At 39.6% G+C, this 18791-nt stretch overlaps 1 protein-coding gene across 3 annotated transcripts in view; it reads right to left on the reverse strand.

Annotated features, from left to right (window-relative positions):
• The window catches only part of LOC101175682 (receptor-type tyrosine-protein phosphatase N2), a 383081-nt gene that overhangs the window by 320503 nt on the left and 43787 nt on the right, over positions 1 to 18791 (reverse strand). For all 3 annotated transcript variants that reach the window (XM_023965497.2, XM_078934368.1, XM_023965498.2), the window contains 3 exons: positions 10046 to 10160; positions 8412 to 8556; positions 596 to 881 (listed from right to left, as the gene is read on the reverse strand). In XM_023965497.2, coding sequence (XP_023821265.1) covers positions 596 to 881; positions 8412 to 8556; positions 10046 to 10160 — 546 coding nt within the window. The remainder of the gene's footprint in view (positions 1 to 595; positions 882 to 8411; positions 8557 to 10045; positions 10161 to 18791) is intronic.

Below are 18791 nucleotides of genomic sequence, written 5' to 3' on the forward strand. Positions count from 1 at the left end.
GAGCAACTGGTGCTTGAAATATTCATGTTTTCTTTGTATGATTCCGAGCGCGTAAATACTTGCTCTCTTCTCCTGAGTGAAAAGCGAGTTTAAGAAGCGTAAAGTTGCGCAGCGCCACCTTGTGTTCAGGAGTATTTCTGTTTTACATTAGGCGCCATCTAATGTCTGGGAATGAAATTGGATGTTTGCTCTGTTCATCGTCAGTGAAAATCGCCTGGGTGTGAACACAAAAAACGTGGCGAAAAACGCTGGCGAATAACGCCTGGCGAATAACGCCTGGCGAATATTCGTCCTGGTGTGTACTGGCCTCAACTTTTAAACCACAAACAAGAGTTTGAGCTTACTTTATTTTTTAAAACAAGTTTAAAACAAATTTGATTTGACTAAATAAACTACCAAAATAATAAGTGTCTAAAAAGCACATACAAAAACAAACAAAAGCAACATGCTACTTTTTCTCATTTTAACCAACTTATTTATTTTAAAAAGAGACAAGCAAACTCAGTTTGAGAAGTGACGAAGAGCTTCTTCTTTGAATACTGGATCTTCAAAAGCAACGCCAATGTATGCTATGATCACCACGCTTCAGTCTCACCATCTACAGATGTTAGTAGATCCTTGGCTGAAGTCCATGAAGTTCTTCCCATTTTCTGAAGCCTGGAGTTGGAAGTCTCCTTGCTGATGAGTGGATTTTCTTTACCATTGCTGTGGAAGGGCCAAAAGAGGCGAGAAGGTGGCGCCTGTTGCTCAGATGGGGCCACTGGGTCCCTGTGCAGGGAATGTTCCCCAGAAAGATGGCGCCCCAAGGCACCCAGGAGACGGTCACCATCAGCCTGCAGGGACAGCAGCTGACTAAATCCAGGTTTCTGCTTCTCCGGCAACTGGAAAGATGAAAGAAATGAGAAACTCAAGAGAGTCAACTTATGTGACAAGGGTTTGGGCTGATATAGATGTCTCCAGAGAGGCCTGACTGGAAATGGTCAGCCCATGATACACAAAACCTTATTTTAGTAACTATTTTGGCTTGGTTTTTGGCTTTTATTCATTTGTTTGTATGCTTAAGTACTTGAAAATAATTTGTTACAAATCAAATTAGAAATAATAAATAGAAAAATGTTTGTGAGGATACACAAATTACAGAATACAAAACAAATATAGAAAAGCATCTTTTCAAAGTACATTTGCAAAGATGTTAGTTCTTACTAACTTATTGGGCCTACGTCAAGCTTTTCTTGAGCCTTTCAAAGTAATCTATATCCATACATACACTATATTACCAAAAGGTATTTGCCCACCTGCCTTGACTCATATGAACTGAAGTGCCATCCCATTCCTAACACATCCAGTTCAATAAGATGTTGGTTCACCTTTTGCAGCTATCACAGTTTCAACTCCTCTGAGAAGGCTGTCCACAAGGTTGAGGAGTGTATTTCTAGGAATTTTTGACCATTCTTCCAAAAGCACATTGGTGAGGTCACACACTGATGTTGGTCGACAAGGCCTGGTTCTCAGTCTCCGCTGTAATTCATCCCAAAGGTGCTTTATCGAGTTCAGGTCAAGACTCTGTGCAGGCCAGTCAAGTTCATCCACACCAGACTCTGTCATCCATGTCTTTATGGACTTTGCTTTGTGTACTGGTGCACAGTCGTGTTGGAGAAGGAAGGAGACCACTCCAAACAGTTCCCACAAGGTTGGGAGCGTGGAATAGTCCAAAATGTTTTGGTATCCTAAAGCATTCAAAGTTCATTTCACTGGCCAAGCCTAAATCCTGAAAAACAACTGCACACCATAATTCCACCTCCACCAAATCTCACACTCTGCACAATGCAGTCCGAAATATACCGTTCTTCTGGGAACCTCCAAACCCAGACTCGTCCAGCAGATTGCCAGATAGAAAAGTGGGATTCACTCCAGATGAGTCCGTGGGACTTTGCGTTGCACTTGGTGATGTGTGGCTCGGATGCAGCTGCTCAGACATAGGTAATAATCTGAAGGTCACATGAAGTTTGGAGTTCTGTAGCAATTGCCAGTACAGAAAGTCGGCAACCTCTCTGCACTATGCGCTTCAGCATCTGCTGACCCCTCTCTGTCAGTTTACGTGGCCTACCACTTAGCGGCTGAGTTGCTGTTATTCCCAAACTTTTCCATTTTGATATGATAGAGCTGACAGTTGAATGTGGAATATTTAGGAGCAAAGATATTTAACGACTGGATTTGTTGCACAGGTGGCATCCTATGAAAGTTTCACGCTGGAATTCACAGAGCTTCTAAGGGCTGTCAATTCTTTCACAAATGTTTGTGAAAACAGTTTGCTTTCACTAATTAGTCCCATTTCTGCATTAGAAAAAAACAAACATAAGAGAATAACATTTAAAAGCTTTTTCTATGTTTCATTTTATACACCTGTGCCCAGGCTAAGTGATTAGGACTACTGGGTCTTTTCATTTGGATGGCTGAGCGAATACTTTTGGTAATATAGTGTATGAAATATTTTGCATTCGGTATACTAAAGAATGAATTTTTTACAAAATGTGAGTTTTTTTGCAGCTCATTTTCCTACATAGAAGTAAGACGACTCGATCTCTGAGGCACCAGCTTTCACTCAATATGGATGCTGGCCATTTCTTGATGTCAACCTAGAGCCGGCCTTGGAAGCATGTCTGTGTTTTGCCCACAAAAACAAGCAACATCAAATATGGATGTACATGTTGGGCATATAAAAGGATCTTCATGGCGATCACCACCAGTTCAGCAGAGAAAGTGGGTGTGTCTGTTAGCCTGGAGGCGGTGCTGGCAGTCGTAACTCTTCCTGGAAGGGGCTGTCCCTCACTTATCCATGTCACAATGTGAAGACCCACTCGTTTTCGTGGATTGGGAGGGGCTGCTGCTCAGAGCGCAGGATTTTAGAGGAATACTCAGAAATGCGTGAATGGATTAAAATACCGCTTTGGGTTATTTTTGGGAGGAATTTATACTATAATACACCTAAATGCTCAAAAACTGGATTTTGCAGAATATAGGCTTTTTAAGTACACTTTTGACCAGTGAGGTTTATACATTCATTTAAACATTTTTACTATTCTAAAGGCATTGTATGAAAATTAAGACGTTTTTTTTAACGCTTAATGGTGAGTCTTAAAGAGACTTAGAGCAGCATAACAACTGAAGTCTATCAATTTCCATCCAGAATTTATCCTAAACACGCCTTACTGGATTTTTGTGAAAATACCTTAGTTTATTTACATTGAAACTTATCAAAGATGCAGTCTTTGGCATAAAATAATATTCTTGATCATCTTCAATGGCATATTGTTGCCACACTTATTTAATCAAGCTCAAGCAAATCTGGTTTAAGTGGTGAATTGTCCATTTCTCTTTAAATGAATCAGCTTTTCAAGAATCTTTTTTTTTTGGCTTGTTTTTGTTTATACTTTTTCTACTTTATTTATTTTTTTAAAATTAGTTGTGTCATTTTTCATGTTCAGTTGTTCTTGTAATGTTTTATTGAATTTCTGCAACCATGCCACCTCCTGCTCTAGGCTTCTTCAAGTTTTGGAAGGAGAGTGATCTTGCAACATTTTTTTTTGTTTTGTTTGTTAGTTTGCTTTTTATAAGACGTGTTGCTTTTAAATAGAAGCCATCTCTTCAACAGCCTTTTTGCTCTCCTATTTCACTCCTGCATTTGTAAATAAGCAATTAAAAAGGCATAAATACACACTTTCATAATGTTAAACCAACACAAATATAATTGTGTTACTCTTGCAAGTCTTCCTCCTAATTTTTGTGATATTTTTCATGTTAAAATCTACAAAAACACCATTATTTCTGCACTTTGAAGCTCACAGTCAACCATAAGCTACAGAAATGTTTACTCGTACCTAAAAATTGAACGAGTATAGCAGAAAACTGTTAGAGATCTGCATTTTGTAAATAATCTAAAGATTTTTGTTGACTGTCTTCTAAAATACTGTTTTTTTTACTCAAAAAGACACCTTAATGTTTAGACATGTAAGAATGACGTGATCAAATGCAAAATGAAGCAATGACTCGATCAAAACTGTGCTTACATATACAACCACCACTGCACGATGGGGAGGCATTGGCAGAAGCTTCAAGAATAGCTGGATGGCCGGCCGGCAGCAGCTTTGAATGGATAATGTGTAAATGTCTCCGGACCCGGGCTGTCGGTAACAAGTACCACCGGCCACCAGCCGTCCAGAAGCCCGAGGCAATGCTCCCTGCGCAATAGTGCACTTTTCCCACATTTTCAGCATACAAGAAAGTAAAGTAAATTATATTATTGGCAGCGGACAAAATAAAATTACATGGCATTTCTTTACATGGCACCACGGGGCCACCCGCCGATTTGCTGAAAAACTGGCTTTTTGACACAGCTTCAGCCGTGACATGTACCTAAAAACATTTCCAGAGAAATTTTTATATTTGAACTCAGTATCTACATAGAAAAAAGGTTAGCTTTAATTTCTTAAAATATTTTGTTTAGAAAAAAAACGGAAAGTTATGAATCCATTTATTATCAAATCTGTCAGTGGATACAAAAGATAATTGCCGTTTCTGGATCTATGAACACCCACCTGACAGACACCTGCCTGATTAACAGTAATAGTAAAATTGTCATGTCATTTATGAAAATCTCCAAGTATTTTTAGTCATCAGCGTTGATGTATTTTATATAACTCGGGTCCTGTAGCCCTCAGTATTCTTGTACTTTCTTTATTTTCCTAGCAAACAGGTTAAAAGGGCCACAAGCCCCCTCGTAATGCTTGCAGATTTGCAGATCACACGCATATAACGACAGAATAAACTCCCCAAGAAAGGGAGTGTTTTCAGCAGACGGCAGTTACGTCATGAGCAGGTGGTTCACTCAAGGCTATTGCTGTTGACTCCATGGTGTTTAACTGTCACCGCATTTGTGTCACCACAGCATACATGATGTGTTTATAACAGCGAAGATTTTACTTACTTACGTATCCATTGTTGTTTATGTTTTCATGATGTTATTAATATATGTCTTTAAAACAGTTGTCACCAAGTGAAATTGTTAATTAGGAAAAAAACTTACAACAGCAGTTTTGACTTGATCATTGTGATTATTATTACGTTTTGATGAGTAAGTTTTCCTTTTAACATAAGATGAAGTGCCTCTTCAAGACAAATTATAAAGTTTTGAACATTAACATTACATACTGGTATATTGGTATATTTATTTGTGTACATTTCTATATATACGTACATATTTATATATGTGTATATTTTTTGATACTTTTTTGTATCGAAGATAATTGTTGCTGTTTTTTACTATGTTGTTTTCTTCTCTCTCTTTGCACCAATGTGGGACAGTTTGCAATTTTGCTGTACTGTTGTACCAAGTTTGACTGTATAATGACAATAAAGCTTTATCTTATCTTATCTCTCTCATCTTAATATCAAAGTCCGAGAGAGAGAGAAAGAGATAGAAATAAAACGCCCCTCTCACCCTTCCACGGGTGGTTTCTCACCCAAGCTCGGGTCCTCTACCAGAGGCCTGGGAGCTTGAGGGTTCTGCGCAGTATCTTAGCTGTTCCTAGTACCGTGCTTTTCTGGACTGAGAGGTCTGAGGTCTTTCCAGGTATCTGTTGTAGCCACTCCTCCAGCTTGGGGGTTACTGCCCCGAGTGCTCCAATTACCACAGGCACCACTGTCACCTTCACTTTCCATGCTTTCTCCAATTCTTCTCCGAGTCCCTGGTTTTTCTCCAGTTCCTCATGTTCCTTCTTCCTGATGTTCCCATCGCTTGGCACTGCCACATCCACCACAACGGCTTTCCTTTGTTCTTTGTCCACCACTACAATGTCTGGTTGGTTCTCCATTACCATTCTATGAGTCTGGATCTGGAAGTTCCATTGCTCTAGTGCTCAGGGCTCGTTCCTGAGCTGCCAGGATGAGTGCTTCAGTGCTGTCCTGTAGGCCAGCCCTTTCTAGCCATTGGTAGGACTTCAGGGGACGGCAGGGGTTTGTGGCAGGGGTTTGTCCTCCCATGAGGATCTGTCCTCCAGCACTGCATCCTCTGCCCTCCATTGTCTTGGACATTCACTGAGCACACGGTCAGTTGGGGCCTTGAGCTTGATGTATTCTGGTGTGTTGGATGTTTTATCCTGGATAGTGGCTTCCACGCTCACTAGTCCTAGGCCTCCTTCCTTGCGGCTAGCATACAGTCTCAGGGTGCTGGATTTGGGATGGAACCCTCCATGCATGGTGATAATCTTTCGTGTTTTAACATCCATGGTCTGTATCTCTTCCTTTGGCAATCTTATTATTCCTGCAGGGTATCTGATAACTGGCAGTGCGTAGCTGTTTATTGCCCGGGTCTTATTTTTGCCATTGAGCTGGCTTTTCAGGACTTGCCTTACTCGTTGGAGGTATTTAGCTGTTGCAGCTTTCCTTGTTGCCTGCTCTAGGTTGCCATTTGCCTGTGGAATTCCAAAATACATGTAACTGTCCTCGATGTCTGCTATTGTTCCTTCTGGGAGTGAGACCCCTTCTGTGTGGACTACCTTGCCTCTCTTTGTCACCATCCGGCTACATTTCTCGGGCCTAAATGACATCGCCATGCAAGTACTTTAGATCCTGGTGGTGTGATTAAGGGAGTCAATGTCATGCTCGCTATTAGCATATAGGTTGATGTCCTCCATGAAGAGGAGGTGACTGATGTTGGTCCCTTTTCTGAGTCGGTATCCATAGCTAGTCTTGTTGATTATTTGGCTGAGGGGGTTCAGACCTATGCAGAACAGCAGTGGGGACAGAGCATCACCTTGGTATATCCCACATTTGATGGACACTTGTGCAAGTGGCTTCCCATTGCCTTTAAGGGTGGTTTTCCACAGCTTCATCGAATTTCCTACGAATGCTCTTAGAGTCCTGTTGATTTTGTACCAAGCATTCAGTGATCCACGTGTGTGGCATTGAGTCATAAGCTTTCTTGTAATCAATCCAGGCTGTGCACAGATTGGTGTGTCGTGACTTGCAGTCTTGAGCGACTGTTCTGTCAACCAGGAGTTGGTGTTTGGCTCCTCTGGAGTCTTTACCAATGCCCTTCTGTGTGTTGCCCATGTTTTGATCCATGTGCCTATTTATCTTAGTTGCAATGATGTCAGACATGAGCTTCCATGTTGTGTAGAGACAGGTTATTGGCCGGTAGTTGGATGGGACTACACCCTTTGAGGGATCCTTCTGGATCAGGATCGTTTGCCCTTCAGTTAGCCATTCGGGGTGCGTCCCATCTCTTAGCAGCTGGTTCATTTGTGCTGCCAGGCGCTCGTGGAGTGCTGTGAGTTTCTTTAGCCGGTAATCCACTGTGATGGTTACTGGATTTTGTTCAGGGAGGTTTCTATGTTCTTTTCTCGGAGTGACCGGCCTCTAACCGTTGCTTCCGTGGTTGCTCTTGTAGCCAAGCATCTGAAGGATCACTGCTGCTAAAGTGTAAACTAGTTCATTGGTTTCTGTGATGGTTGTGGTAGGAACAGCCTTCAATGCTTGATTCACAGCTTCCAAGAGACTTTCAGGCAGTACATCACTTAACCAGTGTAGCTGTACCAGACATGATCCTGTCTTTCAGGTCAGTTGCTGCCTCGCTCAGCGTATCTGTGGTTGTTGGGCTGTGTACCCAAGCTCAGGGTGGGAGTGTGGTATAGCGTCCCCTCTGACCTGCTGTTCTGGCTCCCCTGTGGTGTTGCAATTGTATTGTACCACTTCAATCTCAAGTTGTGATAGGAGTTGCCGTTTGTAGATGTTAGAGCATTGGGCTACCAGTTGTTTGGCAGTTAGCCTTGATTGTGGGTTTGGAAGCATCCATTCAGTCCACATTCTCTGCATGTAACCCCTCTGGGTGGGATTACTTGAGTAGTAACATTTAACAGAACCTTGTTTTCACATCTAGTCCATTTCCATCTTGTTCCAGTAGCCCACTTTCCATCAGGGTGCTCTGGTCCCCCAGCATCTGACGCAGACCTTGTTTGGACGGGCGACGTCTGAGCCTGCATGACATGTGATTCATAGTCTCATATTATGAGGTAGGCAGTAGGTTATTAGCAGTAGTTAAGGGACTTGCCCAAGGGCCCTCACTGGGTGATGTTATCTGCTCACCATTGATACCATTACCATTCATTGATTGTTTATTCCCCCCTGGGTTTCCTGCGAGCCAGTCCTTGACCTTACAAACCGAGCTACCCAGCCTGTTTTATGTATATATATATATATATATATGTATATATGTATATATATATATATATATATATATATATATATATATATATAAAAAAAATATATAAAAGCGTCTTTTTAGATGAAAAATTATGTAATGAGATTCGAGATAAATCTAAACGCGCATAATCACAAAATTTTTCCTTTTTTACCTTACTGGGCATGCTCAGACTAAAGGCTGATGATGTCTTAGGGAGGAGCCCCAAACGTTGTAAATATGTCTGCAGATTTTTGCTGAGCTCCACCTCCACCGGCTTCACCCTCTGATCCTCCGGGTCCATGGCTTCAGCCACCATCCTGCAGGAGAGGAAACCAACACAAATGACCCTTTACTTTAGCTATCAAACAAGAATCAATAGTCACTGCTCCATTTACAGAACATAGAATAATGATACTGGAGTGGTCTCATTGATACAAAAAAGCACTACTATTCAAATAAAAAGCAGATGGGAAAAAAGTTTAACAGTAAGATAAATCCCAACTTAGCTAATTTAACTAATCACTTTTAACTATTTGGACCCCAAAAGGGACAAAACGGGTTTAGTAGATGAATGAATGAAAGAATAAAATTTCAACTACTTCACATGGTAAGTCGCTAATTCTCAACGTACCAGTAAATCCAAGACTACATTTAATCTAGTATCACCTTGGACGGAAAACCATTGAGGAATATCTTTCATTTAATCGGAAATAAACTCAGGCATGAAGGAGTTAAATTGGTTTTAGACAAACTGTGGATTTATGTACGTAGACTAAAATCTTAAACATTCAAGCAATTAGTTAATTTAAAAAATGCTTAAAACCAGACAACTGTGACTTGTTTCCCTTCAATGTTAGGAGAAAGAAAGCTTCCGGGGAAAATGTGGGGTCAGAGGATCCAGAGGTTCCAGGAACTTTATGGGGTTTCTTTTGAGCTAAGATCACAATTCATTCAAGCGACCACTTCCAAGGAAAAGTCGAAGTGAATGCGAATAAATGGGCATTTTGAGTTTCCACATTCAAAACTCTTGCATTCATGTGTCACTACGCAGGTTTTTACAACTGTTCTCGGGCCCTACCTACACAACACGCATTAAATGGCCTAGCAAGTAAAACCAGGTTGAACTTTTCAACAAGAAAAGAAATTGATTTTTGCAGTCTGTGTCCAGCTGGAACTATATAGCACAGAGTCTTTCATATATCGGAATAAAGCTATGACAGAAAAGGCCTGGAGCAAGATTTGTGAGATTTTCAGCACTTTTGCGTTTTGCACCAAGCTTCTTCCAATTGAAGTTGGCAGACATGCGTTAGTAAACAGTAGGAAAAGAAGAAGAACCCCCCCCCCCTCCTCCGCTTGTCCAGTGTGAACACTATGGGTTGAACATACATCGCATCAATTGCATGGTGTGTGCATACCTTTAGTTTAATATGGATCTTTTTCCATTCATTGGTGTAGCATGTACCAAAATGTTTAAGAAAACTGCTTTAATTTGAAGTCAATCAGTTTTACTTCAAAAGAAAGTAAATAACTTTGTGCAGATCACAGATTGCATGAAACTGAGCATCTCTGGTGTTAATCCTCTGCTGGTTGGAGGAGGTCCAACTGAAAAATGTCGTTCACTCAGAGGAGGAATCTTTGAAATTCAGCCAACCTTGGATGCAGACTGGCATGGATCTTCATTTGGACGGGCTGCCACAGCACATAAACTAAGACTACAGCACACAAACGCAGAGCGGCAACCTTTCCTGGAGAGTGATTCATTAAAATACTGTGTCATTACCCAGGGAGTATCTGAAGAACAAATACCTGCTGTTTGTGTTGTAGACTGGTCCATTCTGCTTTGGCCTGTAGGGAATCCTCCTCAGTTTGGAGAGCTCATTGGACAAAACCTGTTGGGTGGTTTCATCTTCCCAAGTCAAACCTACACAAAAGCAAAATATTTTAGAACCAATCAAGAACATCCACAAAGCACTGATATCAATGGCCTATATTAGAGTATCTAAAGAAAAAAAAACTTAACTAAACAACTAAACCAAACTGAAAGACAAAAGAATTCTATGTACATTTTCAACAAAAGCTTTTCTTTTGACAACAAAAAAAAAAGAAAGACACGGTGGAAGATCCACCTGTTCCAGGTGAAGACCAGGAACACCCACCTGTTCCAGTGACCTGGTGAGAAAATATTTCTATTCCTTTGCTAGAACCGTTCAGTCTTGGGCCTACATGAGCTCCTTCTTCCGAGAAAACATTAAAACTTTTCACCTTTTTCCGTTTTTATTTTCACCTGACCTGACAAGAACCTCAAAGTGACTCAAAGTGAGTTGTTGAACTAAGAAATTAACCAACAGAAGCATATTTCGTGAGCTTGGACTGTAGCATGCAGAAATGTTTTTCTGATGAAAAATACAAACTTTGCAGCTGTATTGATTAAAAAAAGTGTTCATATGATAATACAATAATAATTTGGGGTCATAGACTTCATATGAAAACACTCATCAGTCAGACATCAACATGCAATACCGCTGTCAACCACTGGGTGCTTTTTGAAACATCTCTAAAACCTAAAAAATTAGGCCATGTCCCAATGCCACTACATATTATGTGCATATTGCAAGGATGAAAATTGGTCATAAGTGAATATATGTGGAAAAAGTGAGAAAAGTTGTGGCCCACACACCATTTTCACAGATATATTACAAGTGTATCACATTAAAACCACAGAAGAAAAACAAATAAACCACAACATTAACAAAAAAGCAAATCTGGCCCTAAATTCATGCGTCAATTACGTTATATTTGATAAGTGCACCGTATACGGGATATAAAAGTTATACATCGGTGGTGCATGCGTCAAAAGTCCGTTAGACAGATGTGGAATGGCTGTATAAAGCCACAAATTTGTATGCATCTTGCAAAAATCACACAGAATTGTGTAAGATTCAGGTATATACTATGTAAAGTGTCCATGAACTGCATGCATGCATGTATCAAGAAAGACCAAAATTTCATACGAGGAAAATCTGCAAAATGTACGTAGTGGCTGCGTGACACGGCCTTGAATCTGGCGCACAGAGGGAGGGCCGTCCAGGTTGGGGTAGCTCAGTGCTTCTCAAATAGTGGGGCGCGCCCCGATGCGATGCCAGGGGCCCACGCAGTAGTAGAGGTTTTGGCACAGGTAATACGGGCAATTGCCCGGGGAGCGGTGGCGGCAGCGGCTCAGTGCTTGGAAAAAATCTGCGCCACTATTCGTTTACTAGGATGTGTTATATCACAGAGTTTGTAACAGCCTGAAGCCTGTGAACTGCTTTCCCTGCAGCTGAGTGCACCTTTCTCCTCTCACACACGCAGCTCCCGTGTGCGACAGGAGACAGGGGAGGGGTAGCGTATAAAGGTTAATATGTTCCAAAAGGACGAACTTGTAGATTTGATCTGAGAACTTGTAAAATAGAATGCGAGAACTTACACACCAAAAACCTGCATCCGTGTGCCTTGTGTCAAAACTGATCTGTGTCTGATATTGGACGTAGGGGGGGAGGAGAGTTAGAGGAGGGGGGAGTCAACCAATCATAGTAGTGGGCTCAGGCTGCCAGGTGGAACGGGGCACGCGGAGCGCTGCCTAGATCGCACAACACCAGGATCATCATGTGCCTTTAGATGACTCAGCTCACGCTAATGTCTTTTATTAACTAATGTAAACATTTCAATGACGTCTATTTTCCATAAATGTATTCTTTACGTCTGCCTGTTGTTTAGTTGGTGTCAGTTTTTGACATAAAGACAGCAGGTAATGCAGGAAAATAGCTGCGCTTTATGAGGTCATAAATTAACAATCCATCATTTAGAAAAAAATCAGCGCAATGTTTTTTACCTATTTCTTCAGACTAAAAACATTAAATATATTGGTGCTGCTGTGTTAATGTTTCAGGTCAATTTACATTTAATATTATTCATTAATTGAATTATTTTTCTCAGCATCAAATGGTTCAGTTGGTCAAAATGTTTCTAGTTTAAATAAGGACTGACAGATTTTTTTATTTCAGGCATTTTAAGCTGTTTTACTGTTTTAGACTATAACAGGGTTTCAGTCTGGATTTGTTGAAAGTGGATTTTTATTGCTTTTTTCTTTTGTTAATGTTAAAAGATACAATTTCAGGTATACTTCCACAATTCTCATAGATACTAATCTTATTCATTGTCACCGTGGAAGTGTGTATGGGGGGTGGGGGTCATTTACTTTTTTCTAGGGGGGCCTTGCAAAAAATAATTGAGAAGCACTGAGTTAGCTGAAAGGCAAGGTCTCCCCAGGTTTTAAAGAAAATTTTGGAATACTTAAAATATCTTTATCTGTGGACCTCAAGGAACATGTAAGACAAACTACAATTAAAGTCTTAAAATCTGTTCTAAATTTAACAGGGAGCCAATGTAGTGACAAAATCAGAGGGGTGACGAGTTTTCTTATTGGTTCCAGTTAAAAGCCTTGAAGTTTTAGAATGTGGGGGAGAATTTAATGTCTCTGTCTTTTGAGAGTTTAAAAAGTAAGTGGTTGGGATGTAAACACACTTTGACGCTATCCATCGGCTAGTGATTATTGTGGTTATTGTAATAATCTGTAATTTTTTACACTGATTACAGTTTATTGTAACTGTTTTCACCAGAGGAACAATAAAGCTGAATGTAAACAGAATATAAATGTGACTAAGCTTATATTTTGGTTAAGCAATTACTCAACATAAAAAATATAGTTGACTTCTAATGATGTAAAAAAAATTATATTAACCAAAATTTGTTGTCTAAGATACTTGGCAAGTCTTGATGACACCCGTTTCCCTCCATCTATACAGCTTTACTGACTCTGCACATTCCCAGTGGGTGCTTGCATTTCCACTTCCCCTCTCATTCCCTGTAACATTTCTATTACCTGGTTGTCAAAGCATGTCTGCACCAACGTCAGCCCACCAAATGCATTTAGCCAATTCAAGAAAATCATCACTGACAAGGCAAGGGGAAACAAAAAGGTCTCTCCTTCATTTCAGCAAGTGCACAAAAAGCTTGATGAGCTGCTTGAGAATTCACGTCTGTTGCTTATGCCTAACATGCATCCAAACACAGCCTTCTGGCAACTGAATAGAGAACAAGGCGCCAACGCCAGATGGGGTAGCGGAACAAAATGTTACCAGAGATACGGCCTTGGCCTGTAAAGCACAACGTGAACCGAGGCATTTGGCAGATGAGGGATGATGCTGCTGAAAGATTCAAGTGACGCAGTCTGTGACTCCAGATGTGAAACCACAATATGAGGGGGTTGTAGGAGACTTGAAAGGAAAGGAAAGCTCACTTTCCTTGTAAACTATAGATGCAAAAGTAATTAACTTCATTAACACTACAAATAAAGTGTGAGATACATTGCAGAGTCAAAGCAAACTTTGAAAAGTAAGGACATAGAAAATATAAGAAAGGCTGTTTTTTTGTTAGGTTTAAACATTTTCCTGTTCTTTTTCTTTTTGTTTTTTGTTTTAAAAAGAACACATCTGAGATAAGTCATAAAGGTGGTTTTATATAAACTGCAGAGAGCATGTACTTTCTAGAAAAACACCTATGCGTAACCCCCGAATCTGTCTGTTTGCAGCTCGGTGCTCTAGAATGACTTGTATTGTGAGCTGCAGGTGATACCACTATAACACAAAGAGCAACCCCTTTCATTTTGCCATTTCTTACATTGATCTCTCAGCATTTAGTGGGCAGTAAAAAGCTAAAAAATCCATCTCAAATTAAGAAGAAATGTTAGCAAAAGCACTCAGGAGGGACTGTTCAAGGTCAAGGCTGTAATTCAAATCTAAATGGATGCCGCTTCAATCTGCAGCAAAAGGCTAAAATAAAGATTTAGTTGAACTTTGCACAAATGTGTCCAGACTAAAGTGTTTCTTGCTCCAACACAAAACATGATCACGTTTAAAATAACTGCAAGCACATCTAGAAGTGCAAATATGTGATTTTTCCCCTTTAAGGAAAATCTGGATTTATATTCAGACTCATTAAAATAAAATAAAATTGCATTTAATCAAAAAAGTTTCTTATTACAAGATTTTTAACTTTAGTTGATTTTTCCTGTTCTACAATCAATTCAACAGTTTTAAGCGAGGTTTAGAAATGTTTTACATTCCTGTTATAGTCAAATAGTCATAATGAACTATTTTGAAATTTTACAATCTTTAAAAAAAAAAAACTCTTAAAAGTGTTTTTTTCCACTTTAAAACTTCTCCTGCTTGGCTTATTCAGTGTAATCTAGTGTTTTCCAACCTTTTTGAGCCAAAGTACATTTCTTCCTTGACAAAAATCACAAGGCATACCAGCTGACAAAACTGTCCCTCCTCGACCTCGCAAGTATCTTTTGTTAATAGTTAAGGAACAAAAAGCGTTTTTTTCTAAATGTTGAAATAAAATTGCATTAGTTTTCAATAATAGTTTTCAACTGAATTAGCTGAATTTGCCCGGGTCGTTGCTTTTCCTCCAGTGTAAATTTTATGTAACCTAAAAAAGAAACAGCAAATAAATAAAACCAATAATATATTCCTTTTAAACAGTGAGTTTTTTTTAAATTACTTTTATAATGTTTACGCAAGAGCAAATCTCCGTTTTTTAACAAATATACGTTCACAGCATGCTGGATACATTTTACACACAAAAAAGACAAAACAAATCAATATATACATGCTTATAAGTTAATTTGTAACTAGACAAAAAGTGAACACATTAAGATTTCATTAGTTTTTCTTTTATCTAGATCAAAAATGTAAGTTTAACAAAAATGGTTTGTTTATTTTTGGGTGAATACATTGTTTTAATTTAGTTTAAATGTGTCTGTTGCCCAATTCAGCTTAATCCAATTTATTTAATTTTTAATTTTTCACAAGTGCTTGGAGTATGAAAGTGAATTTGTCCTTCAATCCAGACATTATAAAAGTAGCCAGGTCATTGTTTTTCTTAGTGTCATATCAATGCGGCCGCTGACAAAATGCAGTTATTAATTCCTCTTTCATGATCATGGCTGACAAGGTAGGTACTTCCATGTTTTGGAAAGGCCGCCACCCACACGTTAATATCAAATCTGAAACTCTTATTGGTCACAGTGCCGCGATTTAGGGTGAGCGTTATATTCATTTACACAATTTAGTGATCATTTCTCAATACCATCCCACAAGAAAAAAAAACAAAATTATAAAAGTGGTTATGAAATGTCAAGCATGTTGTTGGAATCAAGACAAAAAATGTGGCAAGAAACATATATAGTATAGTCTTAAAAAAAGGTAAATGTGAAGGAAATTCAATATAAACACAATAAGCTTCAGGAGAAGTAACTGTTAAAAGCTGATATTAAATAAAATTCCTTTTAAAACGTTCATTCAAATAAAGTTTGGTGGGTTTTTTAGGCTAAATCATCTCTCAGACCTTCAGTCTTATGTTGCTTAAAACAAATTGCCAGTCCACTCAAACACTTAGTATAATGAATAAATGAAATAAAAATAAATCATTGCAACATGGTAATCTATGTAGGAACATAGACTCACTGATGAAAGACAGAGCGTCTTGTTACTAAATATTTCTGCGCTTTTTTCAAACATCATTTACGACAGTTACTGCCAGGAATCAAGCGCAAGCATCTCTTTAACAGCTGCACAGCATGTTCGACCGACTCTTACCATTAAACAGCCATAAAACTAAGTCTTTCATGGCAGCGATGGTGGCTGAGAAAATGGGCGTTAGCGGCGGGTGAACAGACGGCGTCTGCCACAGCATTAATGCTGAGGCTCCTGCCAGGAAATTCAGTTCTGTTCCTCTCTGACCAAACCAACTGCATAAATGTGAGCAGAAGGCTCGACACAGGTTGAGGTAAAAATGGCTGAACAGCTGATGTTTCCTGAAACTTAAAAAAAAAAGAGGTGGCCAAAGCTAAAAAGATTCTGCAGTCTGTACAGATGATCAAAATTAAAGTTTGTTAGCAAGTCCCACTCCGATCATCTTTGGATCTATTGTAAAAGTGTTCTGAGTGGTTTTTAATTCTGAAGACAATTTTTTTTAAAGTCGTTTTTTAGAACATAGTTTCTGAAGGAGTTACTTAGAAATTCATTTCTGAGTTGTGGGCGGGACTGTTAGTGCTAAGTAACCCCGCCCCACCATCCCTTCTGCGTTACTGAGCACTACCCAGCCTAACATTTTTTGGTTTGAGCCAGGTTTTGAGCCAGAAACCAGCTTGGAAAGCAGAAAATGAAGATGTACATGGAACTAATTGTCTACAAGAGGATGCATCGGAATGGACTGGTGCAGGGTAGCTTTTGGCCTACCCAGTGTATTTTCTAAGTCAGAACTATGATCTTTTTCAAACAGTTCTTGTTTGTCCTATTTGTATAAAGAAATACTCAGAAATGCAAATTTGTGCTAATTTTTTTCATATATTTCCTTCATAATCAGAAAAAAATACAGCAAGAATATGTTACCAAATAAACATCGAAACCAATGTTTTCATCAGAGTGGGTGTTTTTTAGAGCAGTGATTCTTAACCGTGGGGCCGCGGCCCAATCTTGGTCCGTGAGCGCCAACCAGTGGGCCACTAAAAAAAAAGACTTCTAAAGATGAAAACGTTGATATGTTATTAAAAAGGATACATTTAAATACATTTGTCTTATCAAAAAATGTTCAAACACAATGCATTGTGGTCTATTTTTGCCAATCTAGTGAGCAGCGATGCACACTGGTTTTTCGCGGAGACTTCTGGGAAATTTCTAGGGCACTTGCTTTTGGAATTGTAGATTCGGACAGCACTACAAAATGCATCTAAGTGAACATTCTCTAAACCATCCCTACTTGTTTTTATAAGGCTTTTTTAATGCCAGTTTGCCTGCTGTTACAAGTTTGACGTCTTAGCTCAGGGGTCGGCGACCGGCGGCTCCGGTTTTTAATTTGCGTTTCCTCCCTGTGCTGCGGCTCTCTGTGGTTTTGTAAAATAACTATCATGTTCTCAGATTGTCGTAGTGCCTTAGTTCCTATCGAGCCGGTGTAGGGGGGGAGCAGGGGGCTCGAATTGCTGGCCCACCACGTCTGGCGCTGCTGCAGTTTCCCAGGCAAACTCTAGGAGACCGGATTAATGGTAAAATGTACTAAAATGTTAATTAAGAGTGACCCTTTCCGGCATTCCACCCAGAATGGTTTGTTGATGTTTAAGACACAAGCCCAAGTGTCTTATTAAGAGGTGAACATGAAATGAGATTTGGAGCATGTTAAAAAAACTGATTTAAATTTGTTACAAATTTGGAGAGTTAACATCTAGTACAAAAATTAAGATTACTAATTTGTCAAGTTCATCAGCAGGTAATGTTTTGAAATTCATAAGGAAAGCTTGACAAACTGTCAAACCATTTTGATTTCAGAGCCATCAATGAATAAGATCTGGAAAAGCTGGAAGATGCTCGTAGATTGGTGGACCTTGTACCTTTGTGAAGTGACAGTTCCATAAAGTCAAAAATACTGAATAAAATTATTACCATGATTTCAGTATTTGATTTTGAGGATTTATAGAAGATGGGTGATGTGACGTCCTTATGGTAAAAAGATAAGTTAAGTTCTGCAAATGTAAAGGGTTTTTAAAACTATGCAAAAATAAAGAAAATGTTGTGATTGATGCAAAACACATTGACAGAAGTAAAACATGGTGGTGGGAGCTCAATAATATGGGATTGGTTTGGGTTTGGCAGAGATGAATTTTCTCAAATTTATTGGGGTTTTAGGGATGAAGCATGCAGGAGAGTAGATGTGTCCTTTGTGCTCAGAGGGAAAGTGACCCAAATTAAATATTTCGGTCTGCAGTTTGGCTTAATAACGCCCACAATTTATGTCTCAGACATTTTTGCTCCTTTTTGGCTGATCTATTTTAACACCTGAGCAACTGAAATGTCAAGCTCTCATCCTCAAGAGCCCTTGAAGGGAGGACACAAGACTCCGCGGGTTGCAGGGCCAAATTCGGCAGCTGCTGAGGCAATCAGCAATGCTGGTAACCTCTATGTGAACATGCTGCTGTCTATGATAGTCTCTCTATCAGACATCAGACTGATACTTTTGGCAAAATTGAGGACCTGGCCATTAATCTGTGCTTGGACATTGTATCTGTCAGGCAGGAGCTAAGGAAAACTACTTCAACGCTCGGTTGAAGCTCATGCCTCGACCACTGGTGAGCTGGAGCACTCCACCACAGACCACAGCAGCCACATCACTGAGCTCGAGGCCACTATTAGCAGGTTAACTAAGCAGGCTGCTGGTCTGGAAGAAAAGTGCAAGGATCTCAAAGGAGTAATATTCGGATGCTTGGTGTATCGGTGGTAGCAAAGGGACTCAATATACTATGTTAAAGTAGTGTTTACTTCTCTATGACTTTTTTCTTTGCTATTTGATTGTGCGCATTTACATATGGATCCTTTTTTATTGGGTCGCATTTAACCTCTCATAGCCCTGTTAAGTTGCTGTGGCTCCTACAATGGAGCCTTTTAGCTTAGTTTTGGCATGT

This window comes from Oryzias latipes, chromosome 17, assembly GCF_053564925.1.
Source record: "Oryzias latipes strain Hd-rR chromosome 17, Olatipes_Hd-rR_3.1".
Lineage (NCBI taxonomy): Eukaryota > Metazoa > Chordata > Actinopteri > Beloniformes > Adrianichthyidae > Oryzias > Oryzias latipes.